This window comes from Natrix helvetica (genome assembly GCF_964273705.1).
Source record: "Natrix helvetica genome assembly, chromosome: 12".
In the NCBI taxonomy this organism is placed as follows: Eukaryota; Metazoa; Chordata; class Lepidosauria; order Squamata; family Natricidae; genus Natrix; species Natrix helvetica.
In genome coordinates this window covers 1,139,479-1,152,307 of record NC_138556.1, presented here as the reverse complement: position 1 = coordinate 1,152,307, position 12,829 = coordinate 1,139,479, and the positions used below count along the sequence as shown (strand labels likewise).

General features: G+C 39.8%; 1 protein-coding gene across 4 annotated transcripts in view; it reads left to right on the top strand.

Annotated features, from left to right (window-relative positions):
* The window catches only part of KIF23 (kinesin family member 23), a gene marked incomplete at its 3' end in the record, with an annotated part of 44,091 nt that overhangs the window by 5,870 nt on the left and 25,392 nt on the right, over window positions 1-12,829 (top strand). For 3 of the 4 annotated variants that reach the window (XM_081964922.1, XM_081964919.1, XM_081964920.1), the window contains exons 5-9: window positions 8,349-8,485; window positions 8,846-8,955; window positions 9,044-9,214; window positions 9,729-9,770; window positions 10,475-10,587. In XM_081964922.1, coding sequence (XP_081821048.1) covers window positions 8,349-8,485; window positions 8,846-8,955; window positions 9,044-9,214; window positions 9,729-9,770; window positions 10,475-10,587 — 573 coding nt within the window. The remainder of the gene's footprint in view (window positions 1-8,348; window positions 8,486-8,845; window positions 8,956-9,043; window positions 9,215-9,728; window positions 9,771-10,474; window positions 10,588-12,829) is intronic. The other variant, XM_081964921.1, reaches the window with a different exon arrangement.

Below are 12,829 nucleotides of genomic sequence, written 5' to 3'. Positions count from 1 at the left end.
TGTTATATTTAGATACGAAGGGTTGAGGTACCGTCTGAATACAATAGATAAAGCCAGAGACTTTTATCATGGAATACTCAAGAAAAATGCAACCCCCCCACGTACATCTACACCAACACCAGTAGATTTGGATGTCTTAGAGCAGAGGATGTTTGAGAAAGAGACAGAAGAGCAAAGAATGCAGACACAAAAAGAGAAGGAGGGGCAGGGTGCTGTAGGTGGAGTCGACCCCTCTGGATCTCTGTTGTGTTCCTTCTTGGAAGAAGGACCTTCTAAGTCTCTCACTGAAATGCCGATATTTAAACCTGTCGAACAACGTATTACCAGATCCACGACTAGACAAATGTTAGAATCTCACAAGCGCGTCGACCCTCAAACACAATGTGCTAAGAAAGAAGCTAAGAAGCAAACCGGAGCCATGGGAGGAGCAGGGCCGAAGATTGGTCTTGTGGAGAGAGATCTTCAGCAAATGCTTTCAGCGCTCCAGACCAGATCTAAAGATGCTTAAGCTATTATCTTGGAACGTGAATGGAATGAACTCCCCACAAAAAAGGAAAAAAATATTTTATTATTTGAAGCAATTTAATAATGATGTTGTTTGCCTTCAAGAGACTCATATTAGGTTGCAAGACCAGAAGTACTTAGTGAATTCAAAACTGGGAACATTTTATGCTGCCTCTGATTTGGTAAAGAAAAATGGTGTGGTGATATATATAAATAAAAGATTTTCAACTAAAGTTATAGAGGCAGATGACGCTGGTAGATATATAGCAATTCAATTTGATACAGACTTCGGTTCCATTTTGGTGCTAGGAATATATGCTCCTAACCAATGCCAAGAAAGTTTTTATAAGATGCTCCATTTAAAAATTTTAGACTGGAACTTTAAAAGTATTCTAATAATGGGAGATTGGAATGGAGTGATTTCTCCAAAGATAGACAAGAGTACAAAGACGAAATTCACTACCAAATTACCAAAGGCTTTTTTTGATTTACAAGACGATTTGAAATTAAAAGATGTTTGGAGGACGCAACATTTAAATGAGATGGATTTTTCTTTCTATTCAGATAGACATAAATCCTTTTCAAGGATTGATTTCTTTTTGTTAACACCGGATTTACTTCCTAAAGCCAAGAAATCCAAGATTTTCGCCAGGACACTTAGCGATCATAGTCCGGTGTGGTTACAAATTGAATTAGGGATGAGGCCAAGAAGGTCTTGGAGAGTAAATGAAAATTTATTTAGATATGAAAAAAATGTTGATGAACTTAAAAAACACATGAAGGAATTTTTCAGTTTTAATATGAATAAGGGCACTCCCATTGAAATAGTTTGGGATGCAAGTAAAGCTTATATGCGTGGGGTCCTGATACATATGAACTTTAAACACAAACAAATTAGACAGAAAAGGAGAATGGAATTGGAAGATGAAATAAAACGCAAAGAACAGCTGCTTATAATAAACCCGAATGACCAGGCGCTCCAGATGGCGCTAAAGCTGTTGAAAGATCAATTTCAGATGCTTATAGCAGAACAAACAGCAACCAATTTGCAATTTGCTAAACATAACACCTTTGCCAACGCTAATAAACCTGGTAGATGGTTAGCATATACTTTGAGAAGGAATATGAATGACAGAATTATTGATAAAATTGAGTTTCGAGGGAAGATGGTATATCAACAAGAGTTGATTAAAAAATCATTTGTGGACTATTATACTAAGCTATATGTACAGGATAATATACAGAACAAGTTAATAGATGATTTTTTGGAAGGAAAAAGGGTTGCAAAAATTTCTGTGTGTCAAAAGGCAAACTTGGAACGTCTTATAACTGCTGATGAGATCACTTTAGTTATAAATCAACTTAAATTAGCTAAGGCTCCAGGGACTGATGGTTTGACTGCAATGTATTATAAAACTTTACAACTGGAAATGATTGAATATCTTACACAACTATTTTGTAATATACAACAAGGAGGTAAAATACCTCCCTCATGGAAAGCGGCTTTTATCTCATTGATACCTAAAGATAAAGAGGGCCCTAAGAAACCAGAGGATTACAGGCCGATATCTCTTCTGAACACAGATTATAAAATATTTGCTAAGGTACTAGCCAACAGATTGATGCCGGTTATTCAAGAGATTATTCATCATGATCAAGCAGGATTTATTGAAGGCAGACATATGAAGGAGAATGTAAGGCAACTCATAGATTTAATTGACTATCTTGATAAGAATAAGCAGATCTCTGCAGTGCTGGTTTTCTTGGATGCAGAGAAGGCCTTCGATCGAGTGAACTGGAACTTTCTAACCAAGACTTTGGAAAAGATGGATATGGGACCACGATTGCGGCAGGCGATTGGAGCAATTTATCAGCAACAAAATGCACAACTTATTATTAATGGAAATTTGTCAACAACTTTCGAGATACAAAAAGGCACAAGACAAGGTTGCCCATTATCCCTATTGTTATTTATTTTAACTTTGGAAGTCTTGTTGAACGCAATTCGGGACTCAAAATCCTTAGATGGCATAGCTATCAGGCAAAAGGAATACAGAACTAGAGCATTCGCCGATGATCTGGTTGCTACCCTTTCACATCCTTTGAAATCAATAATCCAGATGAAAAATATCATAATAGAATTTGGCATGGTGTCTGGGTTTAGACTAAATCCAAACAAAACGAAAATGATGGTTAAAAACATGACAGAGACTCAAAGAAAGAGACTTGTAAGTTTAGCAGGTTTTGAAATAGTTTCTAAAGTTAAATATTTAGGAATACAAATTTCAGAATCAAACACAAAACTTTTCTCAAATAACTATGAAGTGTTGTGGCAAAAGATATAGAAAGATCTTGAAGCGTGGAAAAAGTTACAATTGTCTTTGCTTGGAAGGATCTCAGCAATTAAAATGAACATTCTACCTAGATTTATCTTTCTATTCCAGATGATTCCGGTGCTTAAGTCAGATAAAACCTTGTTAAATTGGCAAACAATATTAAATAAATTTGTTTGGAAGGAGAAAAAACCGAGAGTAAAGATGAAGATTATGCAAGATACACGTGAAAGAGGCGGCCTCAGACTCCCAAACCTTTGATTGTATTATGAAGCTGCGGTATTAACGCATGTAGCAGATTGGTTCGGGAAAACAAAAATGGAATTGCTGAATATAGAAGGCCATGATCTTGTTCTGGGATGGCATGCATATCTTTTTTATGAAGACAGGGTGGATAAAGTGTTCAACAACCATGTTCTCCGTAGTGCCTTGATGAGAATATGGAAGAAGCACCGGCCCAATTGGGATTATAAAATACCGCTTTGGTTGGATCTTGCAGACACCATGGGGATTATGAATATTAAGTCACTCGGGGGTTGTTTATATAAAGATGTGCTTATTGCTGATGGGGGCGAATGGAAGTTAAAAACTTTGGAACAGCTGTTGGAAGAAGGAATTACTTTAAATTGGTTACATTACATACAGCTTCAGAAGAGATGGGAAGAAGATCGCAGGGTCGGCTTTATGGATAAAGAAGTGGAATTGATTAAGCAGATAAAAGAGACTGGTCCAAAACAAGTTAAAAGAATATATAATGTACTGTTAGAAAGAGACTCAGAAAGTGAATTGGTTAAGGATTGTATGATTAAATGGGCTCAGAATTTTGGTGAAGTGGTTATGTTGGAAACGTGGGAAAAAATATGGGTTCAGAATGTTAAATTTACACAGTCACAGAATTTAAGGGAGAATTTCTATAAAATGTTTTACAGATGGTATTTAGATCCTAAAAAATTATCATGCATGTACCCAAATGTTCAACCAAAATGTTGGAGATGCGGGTGTCTAGATGCTACCTTTTTTCATGTATGGTGGACTTGTAACAAGGTTAAAGCTTTTTGGATAAAAATATGGTGGGTTATGCAGAATGTATTTAAGAAAAGAATACAATTCACTCCGCAAATGTTTTTATTGGGTATAGTTAAGGAGTTTACCAAAGGGGAAACAAAATTGGCCTTGTATATGGTTACAGCAGCTAGGTTGTTGATTGCGCAACATTGGAAAAAAGATTTTTTGCCGACAATTGATCAATGGATTCAGAAGGTGGCGGGGTTCGCTAAAATGGCAAAAATTTCAGCTTTCTTAAAAGCTCAGAAACAGGAGGATTACACACAGGAATGGGCAAAATGGATTGATTATATACAGAATAAATACCAGACTAGGAGTTATTATCTAGCCTTTAGGTAAGAATGTTTAGACCGATAGATGATCAGAGTAAATAGTATATGGGATGTTTGGAATTGTTAGAGTGGTATACAGCGGAAGTCAGGGGGCTGGGTTTGTGTGGGAGGTGGGGGAGGGTTAGGGTGGAGGGTGGGGCAATATATATGTATGAATAAATTAGAAGATGGGACTAATGAAACATTGTTAGGCTAGGAGAAATTTATATTAAGAGGGGAGGGGGTAAAGTGTTTGGTATAATATTTGAATGTGAATTTTTGCGGGGGGGTTGGGGGGGTATAGCATTTGTATGAGATTTATATTGTGTGGAGGGGGGGTGAAAAGGGGGAAAATTTGTTTGTACAAAACTTTTAATTAAAAAAAAAATTAGACTTATGACTCATCCAACCTCGGAGTGTTGGTGACAATGTGCTCTGTGTGGGAGCATTCTTGACTGTCAAACAATCCAACAGTAAATAGCCTAAGCAAGGAACCGTCAAGAAGGATACCCCCCCCCTCTCACACACCCTCCAAGGCAGCCTCGTCCCTTCACTAAGCGGCTTTCCAGCTCCGTTCTCCGCTGTGCCTGAAGGGCAAGAGGTCTGTGGGACTATGGTAAAAAAAAAAGTTGAGACCTTCCAACTTCATGAGATTTTTTTTTTTCAATGAGAAGTTGGAAGGTCTGAAGTACGTCCCACAGGTGCCTTGCCCTGCACACACAGAGGAGAATGGATCTGGAAAGCAGGTGAATGAAGGGATGTGGCTGCCTTGGAGGGGTTGGATGTGTGTGAGGGACTTGTATGTGTGGGAGAGAGAGAGAGGGAGGGAGGGAGGGAGAAAGAGAACATTGCTGCCAGCCCTCCGATGTTCGATCGGATCTCTCTCCCTCCCCCCCTCCCCCTCCCCTAGCGGCAGTGGCGAAGCAGCTGTTTCGTGGATGATGGGATGGCCTGCTGTGACCATCACACCATGAGGTAAGGAGGGCGCAAGGGCGTAGCTGGGCCTGTTGGTCTTTTTGCAGCTTCCATTAACACAAGAAGAGGTGCAGTGGCTAGGGTTGTGGGAGCTGCCACCACAAGGCTCTTCTGCGTGGATGGCAGGTGCAACCGTTAGGTAAGGGCGTGTGGAAATGTGGGGCAGGTTCTGCCTTCCTTTCCTCCCCTTCGGCCTCACCTCCTCAACTCCTGTTGTCTTCATGGCAAGCAATGAGCTACAAAAGCAGCCACACTTCAACAGACTTTCAGTTCCTGCTGGCGACAGACGTGTTGTCCAACACTCGTCTCCCCGGTTGGCTCCGTAAGGAGCATAGGGGGCCCTGTAGGGGGCCCCTGCTGAAGGGCGGCTTGCTGAAGCCCCCCGGAATCGGCGGCAGCTGGCGGGGGTGCTTTTCAGCTTCGCCTAGGAGCCGGGGAGCGGAGGGAGGGCGAGGGACAGCGTTGTGCTGCTCGCTCTTTCGCCGAATGGCTCCGGAGGAAAGAGAGTATTTGGAGAAGCGCGGATGGATCCTGGTGGTGGGGGACCCATCCTGAACTCTTTGATCGTTTAAAAGAAAAGCAGCAGACTCCTGTAAATTCTGTGTTCAACCTATTTGAATGGAGATTAGAGGGGGGTGTTTCTTTCTTCTACCCCCCCCCCCTCAGATTAGAAGAGAGAGAACAAAGGCTGAACTGTCACTTGAGCTAGCTAATTGAGAAGATATTTATCATAATTGCTAGAAATGAATGTGGAGCCGTTTTTTCCTTTAAAAGCTTTGATAGAGATTTCCGTTTTCTTTCTCCCTGTGGAAAGAGGAGCCAAGATGGCGCCCGCCCTTCTCTGTTTGTCTACTTATAAATGAAGTCTGCCCTCTGAAACTACCTTCAGCCTTATTACTCTCTCTGAGGGAAACCGAGATCCCTCCCTGATACGTGGCTCTTCTGAATTTTGAGTATTTGATCCCCTTCTTTTGGTTTGCCTCAATGCCTTGGAACTTTCGGCTTTGTTTGCATTTTGGGATCAGCACAGCTGTGCAATCCTCGGACGCCATCTTCTTGGAAAAAGACTTACATCTCTGAATTTTAAACAAATGGGCCCTAAGAAACTACCGACGGGCATGTCATTTTTGGCCCCCTCATCTGCCTCCTCCAGTCCTAGTATGCAACAAACGAAAATTACCTCACTGTTACAGCAAGAGGGGACTGGAGAGGGACCAAAAGAACTATCTGTCTCTCAAATGTTTCAAGAACTTATGAGGGGTCAAAATGAATCGAAAAAAGAAATGACAGAGCTTAAAGAACTTTTTGGCAAAAATAGAATTTGAAATAATGTCCTTTTTTCTTAGATTCCAGAACCTACCAGAGACAGAAAATGAAGACCTTAAGGATATCATGAGTACAATCTTAGCAGATTATATTAAGAGAGATAAAAAACAGCTGTGGTAGGATATGGACCTAGTTTATAGGATACATTCAGCATATGCTAGAAGTCATAATGTTCCAAGGGAGGTACATGTTAAATTTCTCAGGAGGACCACAAGGGATGAGGTGCTTGGGACCCAAAGGGGTCCATTGAAATATAAAGATGAAGAAATCACCATCCTTAAGCAGATTTCAAAAAAGATAAGAGAGAGAAGGAGGAAGTATTCCTCCTTGTCAAAGAAATTATACAATAAAGGGATTTGGTTTAGATGGTTATTACCAGAAGGAATGTTGACCTTTTGGGAGGGAAACAGAATTAGAATTAATACAGTGCAGGAGGCGCAAGCCTTCATTAAAAAGAATTTTCCCCTCCTAGAGGACGAACATAGCGAAAGTAATGGAAAGGACACTAAGGTGCAAGATAAGAGGGGGGGGGGGCTGAGGCTTCCTCTGGGGACAGGGAGGAAGGAGCAATATCAACAAGGCTCAGATCACAAAAATAAAAGTATTTGAAATAATAGCAATTGGTGATACTCTAGAAAGTGACAAAGGAAAATGAATGAACACATGGTTGACAATATAGAATAAGACCTTGTTTTCTGCTTATCTTTTATATTTTGTTTTTAAGATTGTAAAAATTGTGAGTTTTGGATGGGTTTCTATCACTAGTGTGGGACCTGCCAAAAAAATTTGTATATCCCCTTATCTTTCCCCATATATGTATAAAAACCAATAAAAAAATTTTGGGGAAAAAAAGCAGCCACACTTCCTGGAGGTGGGCGCCTGAGCAGCATCCACGAAGCAGCTCTTTCGTGAAGGGTGGGGTGGCTTGCTGCAACCCTTCGGGAAACTGGCACAAGAGGCCAGTAAACCCACCCACCCCTGTCTCCTGCTGGTACATGGGGTGCAGGGGAGGGAGAAATTAAGACTTCCCCAAATAGAAGCCCTACTCATTTTTTCAGAGGTCAAAAGAAAATAAGACCCAGATTTACTTATTTTTGGGAAAGCTTGGTATTAGCAGTAATACATAGTGGAAATTTGTCAAAGAAGGTTTAAGTAGCTTAATCATCGTGTTCAGAACTATGAATAAAGCTCCCAGAACACATATATATTGTAGTTTTGAGCTCAGAATTACCTTTACAAATTTGAAATTTTTGAATCAAAAGGTTTTTGATATGGAAACAGGATTGACTATGGTAGTAAAAGATCTCATTTGTAAGACTGAGAAATGAAAAAAAAAGGCTTGGAAGAAGGCATTAGGAAAAAAGCATCTGATTCATTGCTAAGGCGACCGCATGGATCTTCTTTGCTCTCTTCCTTTAGAATCAAATAGGCCTAAATTATATTTCTCAGGACTTGAAAACATCTCCTTATAAACTGTCTCTAGTGCTGCTGCACTTTTGAACATTTGGTGCAATTTTTAAAAACTATTTTTAAACCTGCAAGTTCTTTTTCATGCCAATTTCTTCAAAAGAAACTTAAGAAAATAATTTTTCAACCTCCCTTTATTTAATGTCTTTCTGAGCATTAAGTTGTAGACCAGAAAATCCATCTCATAACTGTTTCTTCAGGCACATTGATTGTACTTGTTAACTGCATTGCAAAGTCCATTGACAAATGACGATTTGGATGGCTTGGTAACTTGTACTATGTTTCTCATTAGGTGGCAAAAAAATGATGGTAACATATTTTTATACGGTATATAACAAAAGTATGTCTCTGTGCTTTTGAATTCTAGGCCTCCTTTTTACATATGGAGTCACAGGGAGTGGAAAAACGCACACTATGACAGGATCTCCTGGTGAGGGAGGTCTGCTTCCTCGTTGTTTGGACATGATCTTCAACAGCATAGCGCCTTTTCAGGCCAAGCGCTACGTGAGTTCAGTCTCCAAGTCTTGGAAATTGGCAGGTTAGCACAAATAAATACGAGGGCCTAAAATTGACAGCCATAAGACCTTGAGGAAACGAGGGAGAAGGGAAATTGGGAAAGAGAAGGAAAAAGCAAGTGGAGATGAAGAATCCCCCCTATTTCCACAAACACTTTGCTGAAAATAGGTGGTTCTGAAGGTAATATCTGATGCATTTTCAACTTGTTAAAATTGTGGGAGTGAGTGAGTAAGTGAGGCAGGCCTGCTAGTCTCAAGTAAAGTCACCCCCCTTTTCAACTGAACTCAAGCAATTCTGGACAGGACTGCAGGGATTTAACTGCTTCTTCCTGTGACCCTTAATCCTCAGGTCTTCAAACTTGATGATAAGAATGGAGTTGAGGTCCAATGTGAAGTGGATGCTTTACTTGAACGCCAGAAAAGAGAAACACTCCCAGTTCCCAAGACACCGATGGGCAAGTAAGTGGCTCTGACTGACTGGGATAATTCAGGAATGTTATGGATGCTTCATTGAAAGAATAACTGCAGTTGACTCTCACCTTGGCAGGCGACAAGTAGACCCTGAAATTGCTGACATGATCAATGTGCAAGATAATTGTAAACTGGAAGATGTTGATGAAGACAGTGTCTACAGTGTGTTTGTGTCTTACATTGAAATCTATAACAACTACATTTATGATCTTTTGGATGAATCCCCGCTTGATCCCACAAAACCAAAGTGAGTAGTTTTTCTTCAATCGGGAACTTTGCTAACAAGCCTGTTATAGTAAATGCAAGTAAAATTGTGGTTCAGTGATTTAGATTCAGGGAAAGGTAATGTATATAGTGGATTATAGATCCAGTGCTTGTTGGCTTGGGGAAAATAGGTTCTGTCTGGTTCTAAGCCTGTTTAGCAATATAGTAGTAGCATCATACTGTTTTGAGCTCTAAATTCAGAGATGTAGCTTTCCCATGTTCATAGCCTTTGAAAAATATGTTTTAAAAGTCTGCTTTATCAAAAGACATTGTTAAGTAGGATTTGCTTTTAAGGCTGTTGCTTCTCCTGTTGATATTCTTTGGTTTGGCTTGGTATACTATTAGTTGTCAAAATTTGGACAATTCTTTAACAGGGCATGGGAATGTTTTCTGAGATTTAGTAGCTGTCACGATAACAATGGTTCTTAGGGAAATGCTCTTCAACTGAATATTTAGTAACAAGGAAAGTCACTGGGGAAAATTATTTTCTTTGGTAGGTGGAACAACTGTGGCACTCCACTGCGGAATGTTGACTTCACGTATGTGGACATTACCCTCCCTCCCTTTGTAGTAATCTATGGTTACTTTTCACCTTGTAAAGCTTGTAATGTGACTGTAGCTTTTTATTGTTAGTAGTTTGCATGGAGAAGAGAATATGCTTGTATCCCTTTGTGTAATCTGGACGGTCTTTGTTTCGTTCTGTCGTCTTCGCTTGCCTGGATAAACTAATGGTAGCTGTCAGTCTCCGCAGAAACTAGAATGCATCTATCTAATTCAACATTGTCTTAAGTAACTGTCAAATGTGGATAACTGATATCAGAAGTTTGCTGAGGCAGTTGCCATTAACTATTTGAAGCTCCCTCCCCCCCTTGTGCGTGCTAAATGGCTTGCTATTGGTTGCTTTCCTGCATGCATTATAGACTTAATTAATGCTCTTGAGGCTGATTTCAACTGTGTTATTGTAATCTAGGTACTGATGAGTCAATACGAAATGCTTGTATATATCTCTGGTCATCTTTTGGCTGTATTGTTTAAATCAGGGGTGTCCAAACTTGGGAACTTTAAGACTTGTGGACTTCAACACCCAGAATTCCCCCAGCCAGCTTAGCTGGTTGGCTGGGGAATTCTGGGAATTGAAGTCCACAAGTCTTAAAGTTCCCAAGTTTGGACACCCTTGGTTTAAATTATTAAAAGGGACTAAATGTTTTAGATAACTGATATCATTGGAATATTCCTGTTGCAGGTTTCCTCAATCCAAAATTCTCCGTGAGGATCAAAATCACAACATGTATGTTGCAGGTTGCACTGAGGTAGAAGTGAAATCTACAGAAGAAGCCTTTGAAGTGTTTTGGAGAGGTAAGAAATGGTGTTACTTCCTGAAAATGTCACTTTAAACATTCCATGTTAAATCATTTTGAAGACCGTGTGCTACTGAGTAAAAAAGCCATCAAGGGGTGAAAGGAACTGTGTTTTATTCAGCATGTTTTTGTATTGGCCAACCATGTAATTTGCTGTCCCCTGAAAAGCCCCCAATAGGACTTGGGATTGAAGCCCCCTGCCATGGACTAAAAGTCATGCTGAACTGTCCCATTGGGCTGCTTTTCCCTTTTTAAAGCCTTGTGGTTCAAGTGATTGTCATTATAAAATAAATCATCTACAAGGTGCAGCATTTCTCTTTTGTCTCTTTTGTATTTGCAGCTGTGACTTTCGGTGGTAAATTGCAAGAAGTTGGAAGGGTGTATTTGTAGCAGAATACATATTCATTAACTGTAATCCTTTTCCATTTAGAATTTACTAGACAGTTTGAGTTCCATTGGGTCCTTATTTCAGAGATATTTCTTTACTTAAACAGAGAAACAGAATGCCCACAGATTGGGGAAAAAAAGCAGTGGGAGTAACTTCTGACTTTATGCTGGCTTCCCCATTGAATTTTCTTATGGAAAGCTGATGGTGCATTGGAAATCTCCCCCTGTCCCCATTTTCTTTGCTTATGTAGAGAGAAAGTCAGTGGGGAAGCTGGGAAGAAGTTGTAAGTTCAAGGTCAGCCCACAGGTAAATGGCTGCTGCCGGATGAGGGAGGGTGTGACGTGTGAAAAGTGCAGCACGGATTGGGAAGGTGCATGAAAGTGTGGCACAGGCTGGGTGCATATGGTGTATTTTGGATCAGAGAGGGCATGCAGGATTGGGGAGGTTGTTGTGTAGGTAGGAGAGACTTACCCAAGGAACTTGACACCTTCACTGCCAACTTCCCCATTGCCTTGTGGGAAGCTGTCAGGGAGCGTTAGAAATTATCATGTGACCATGGAGGAGGATCCAACATTGCGATGATACGGACATGTGGTCTCGATGCTCTGAGACCGCAGCCAATACTTTTCCAGTCGGACCTAAACTGTCCTGCAGAGACAGTGAAGGAAGAATACGTCTTGCTGATCTCAGGGACATCACAAAGTCCCTGATTGATCCAAGGGAAGTTCTTCAAGCCGTCGAGAAAAAATCCAGCCAAGGCTGATGAAGTCAGGGCGGCTCCAAAACAGAAGGATACGGAAAGAGAAACTGTTTCCAGCTGGTGAGGAATTTTTACCGTTTTAAAAGAGACTGCCTATAAAAAACTTAAAATTAATTTAATTGGAGAACAGAAGAAATAAGTGGCGGGATTAAGCTTTGAATGGTTTTGGACAATGGGTTATCTTACTTTTTAAATGCTATGTTCATGGATGGAATTTATGCAAGCCTTTTAAAAAGAATGGGTTAAGTTTTCTTCTATTTTTTTCTTTTATTATTCTTTGTAACCTATGGACTAAAATTCTCCTCTTTCATTACTGTGGGTGTTTTTCTAACTCATTCAAGAATTTGACTTTTTTTTAACTTGGAATATAAAAAAGATACAAAAAGAAACAAAGAAAATTGTAACAATAACACTGCTACTGGGAGGCTGGAGGTTTGTGTATTGGAAACAAAACACTTTTCCTTACTGATTATCCTGGCTTGGCACTCCAAGGTCTCACTGCTTGTTTATAGAGAGTGATAAGAAGAAAAGCATACAGATGTCCCTTTGAAGTATATCTTTAACCAGAGAAAAGTGAAAATAAAACTTTATTGTGAATTTATGCTTAATCTTGTAAAAACCTTCCAAGCCAAGGCAGTGTGGTTAGCTGGAAATAATGGCACAACTTCAACAGCAGTAAGAAAGCCTGCAAAAAATATTCTTAGAAATTCAGAAATTATCAAACACATTTGAGAGGTCGGAGAAGAAGTTGGAAGACTTAGAGCATCTAACAGTAAAATATGATGAGGAAGTTGGTGAAGTTTATCAAGTGGAAAAAGTGGAGGTTAGAGTCCTAATAACCGAAGAGAAAAATGACTACAAAGAAATTAAATCCGCTGATATCTATGGTGATTGGTTTGTGTCTGGAAACTACCCCAGATGGCAAGATACAGAAGAAGAAAAAACAAAAGAATTTATGGATTTAAAGAGAGAAATTTTGTTAGCAACATCATTGAAAACACCACTGACAATTAAAGATAAGCTGATTAAGGAAATAGAAAAAGGGCATCGAAATTACATGAAAGACTTAATAAGCAATGAGTTGCAAAGAGG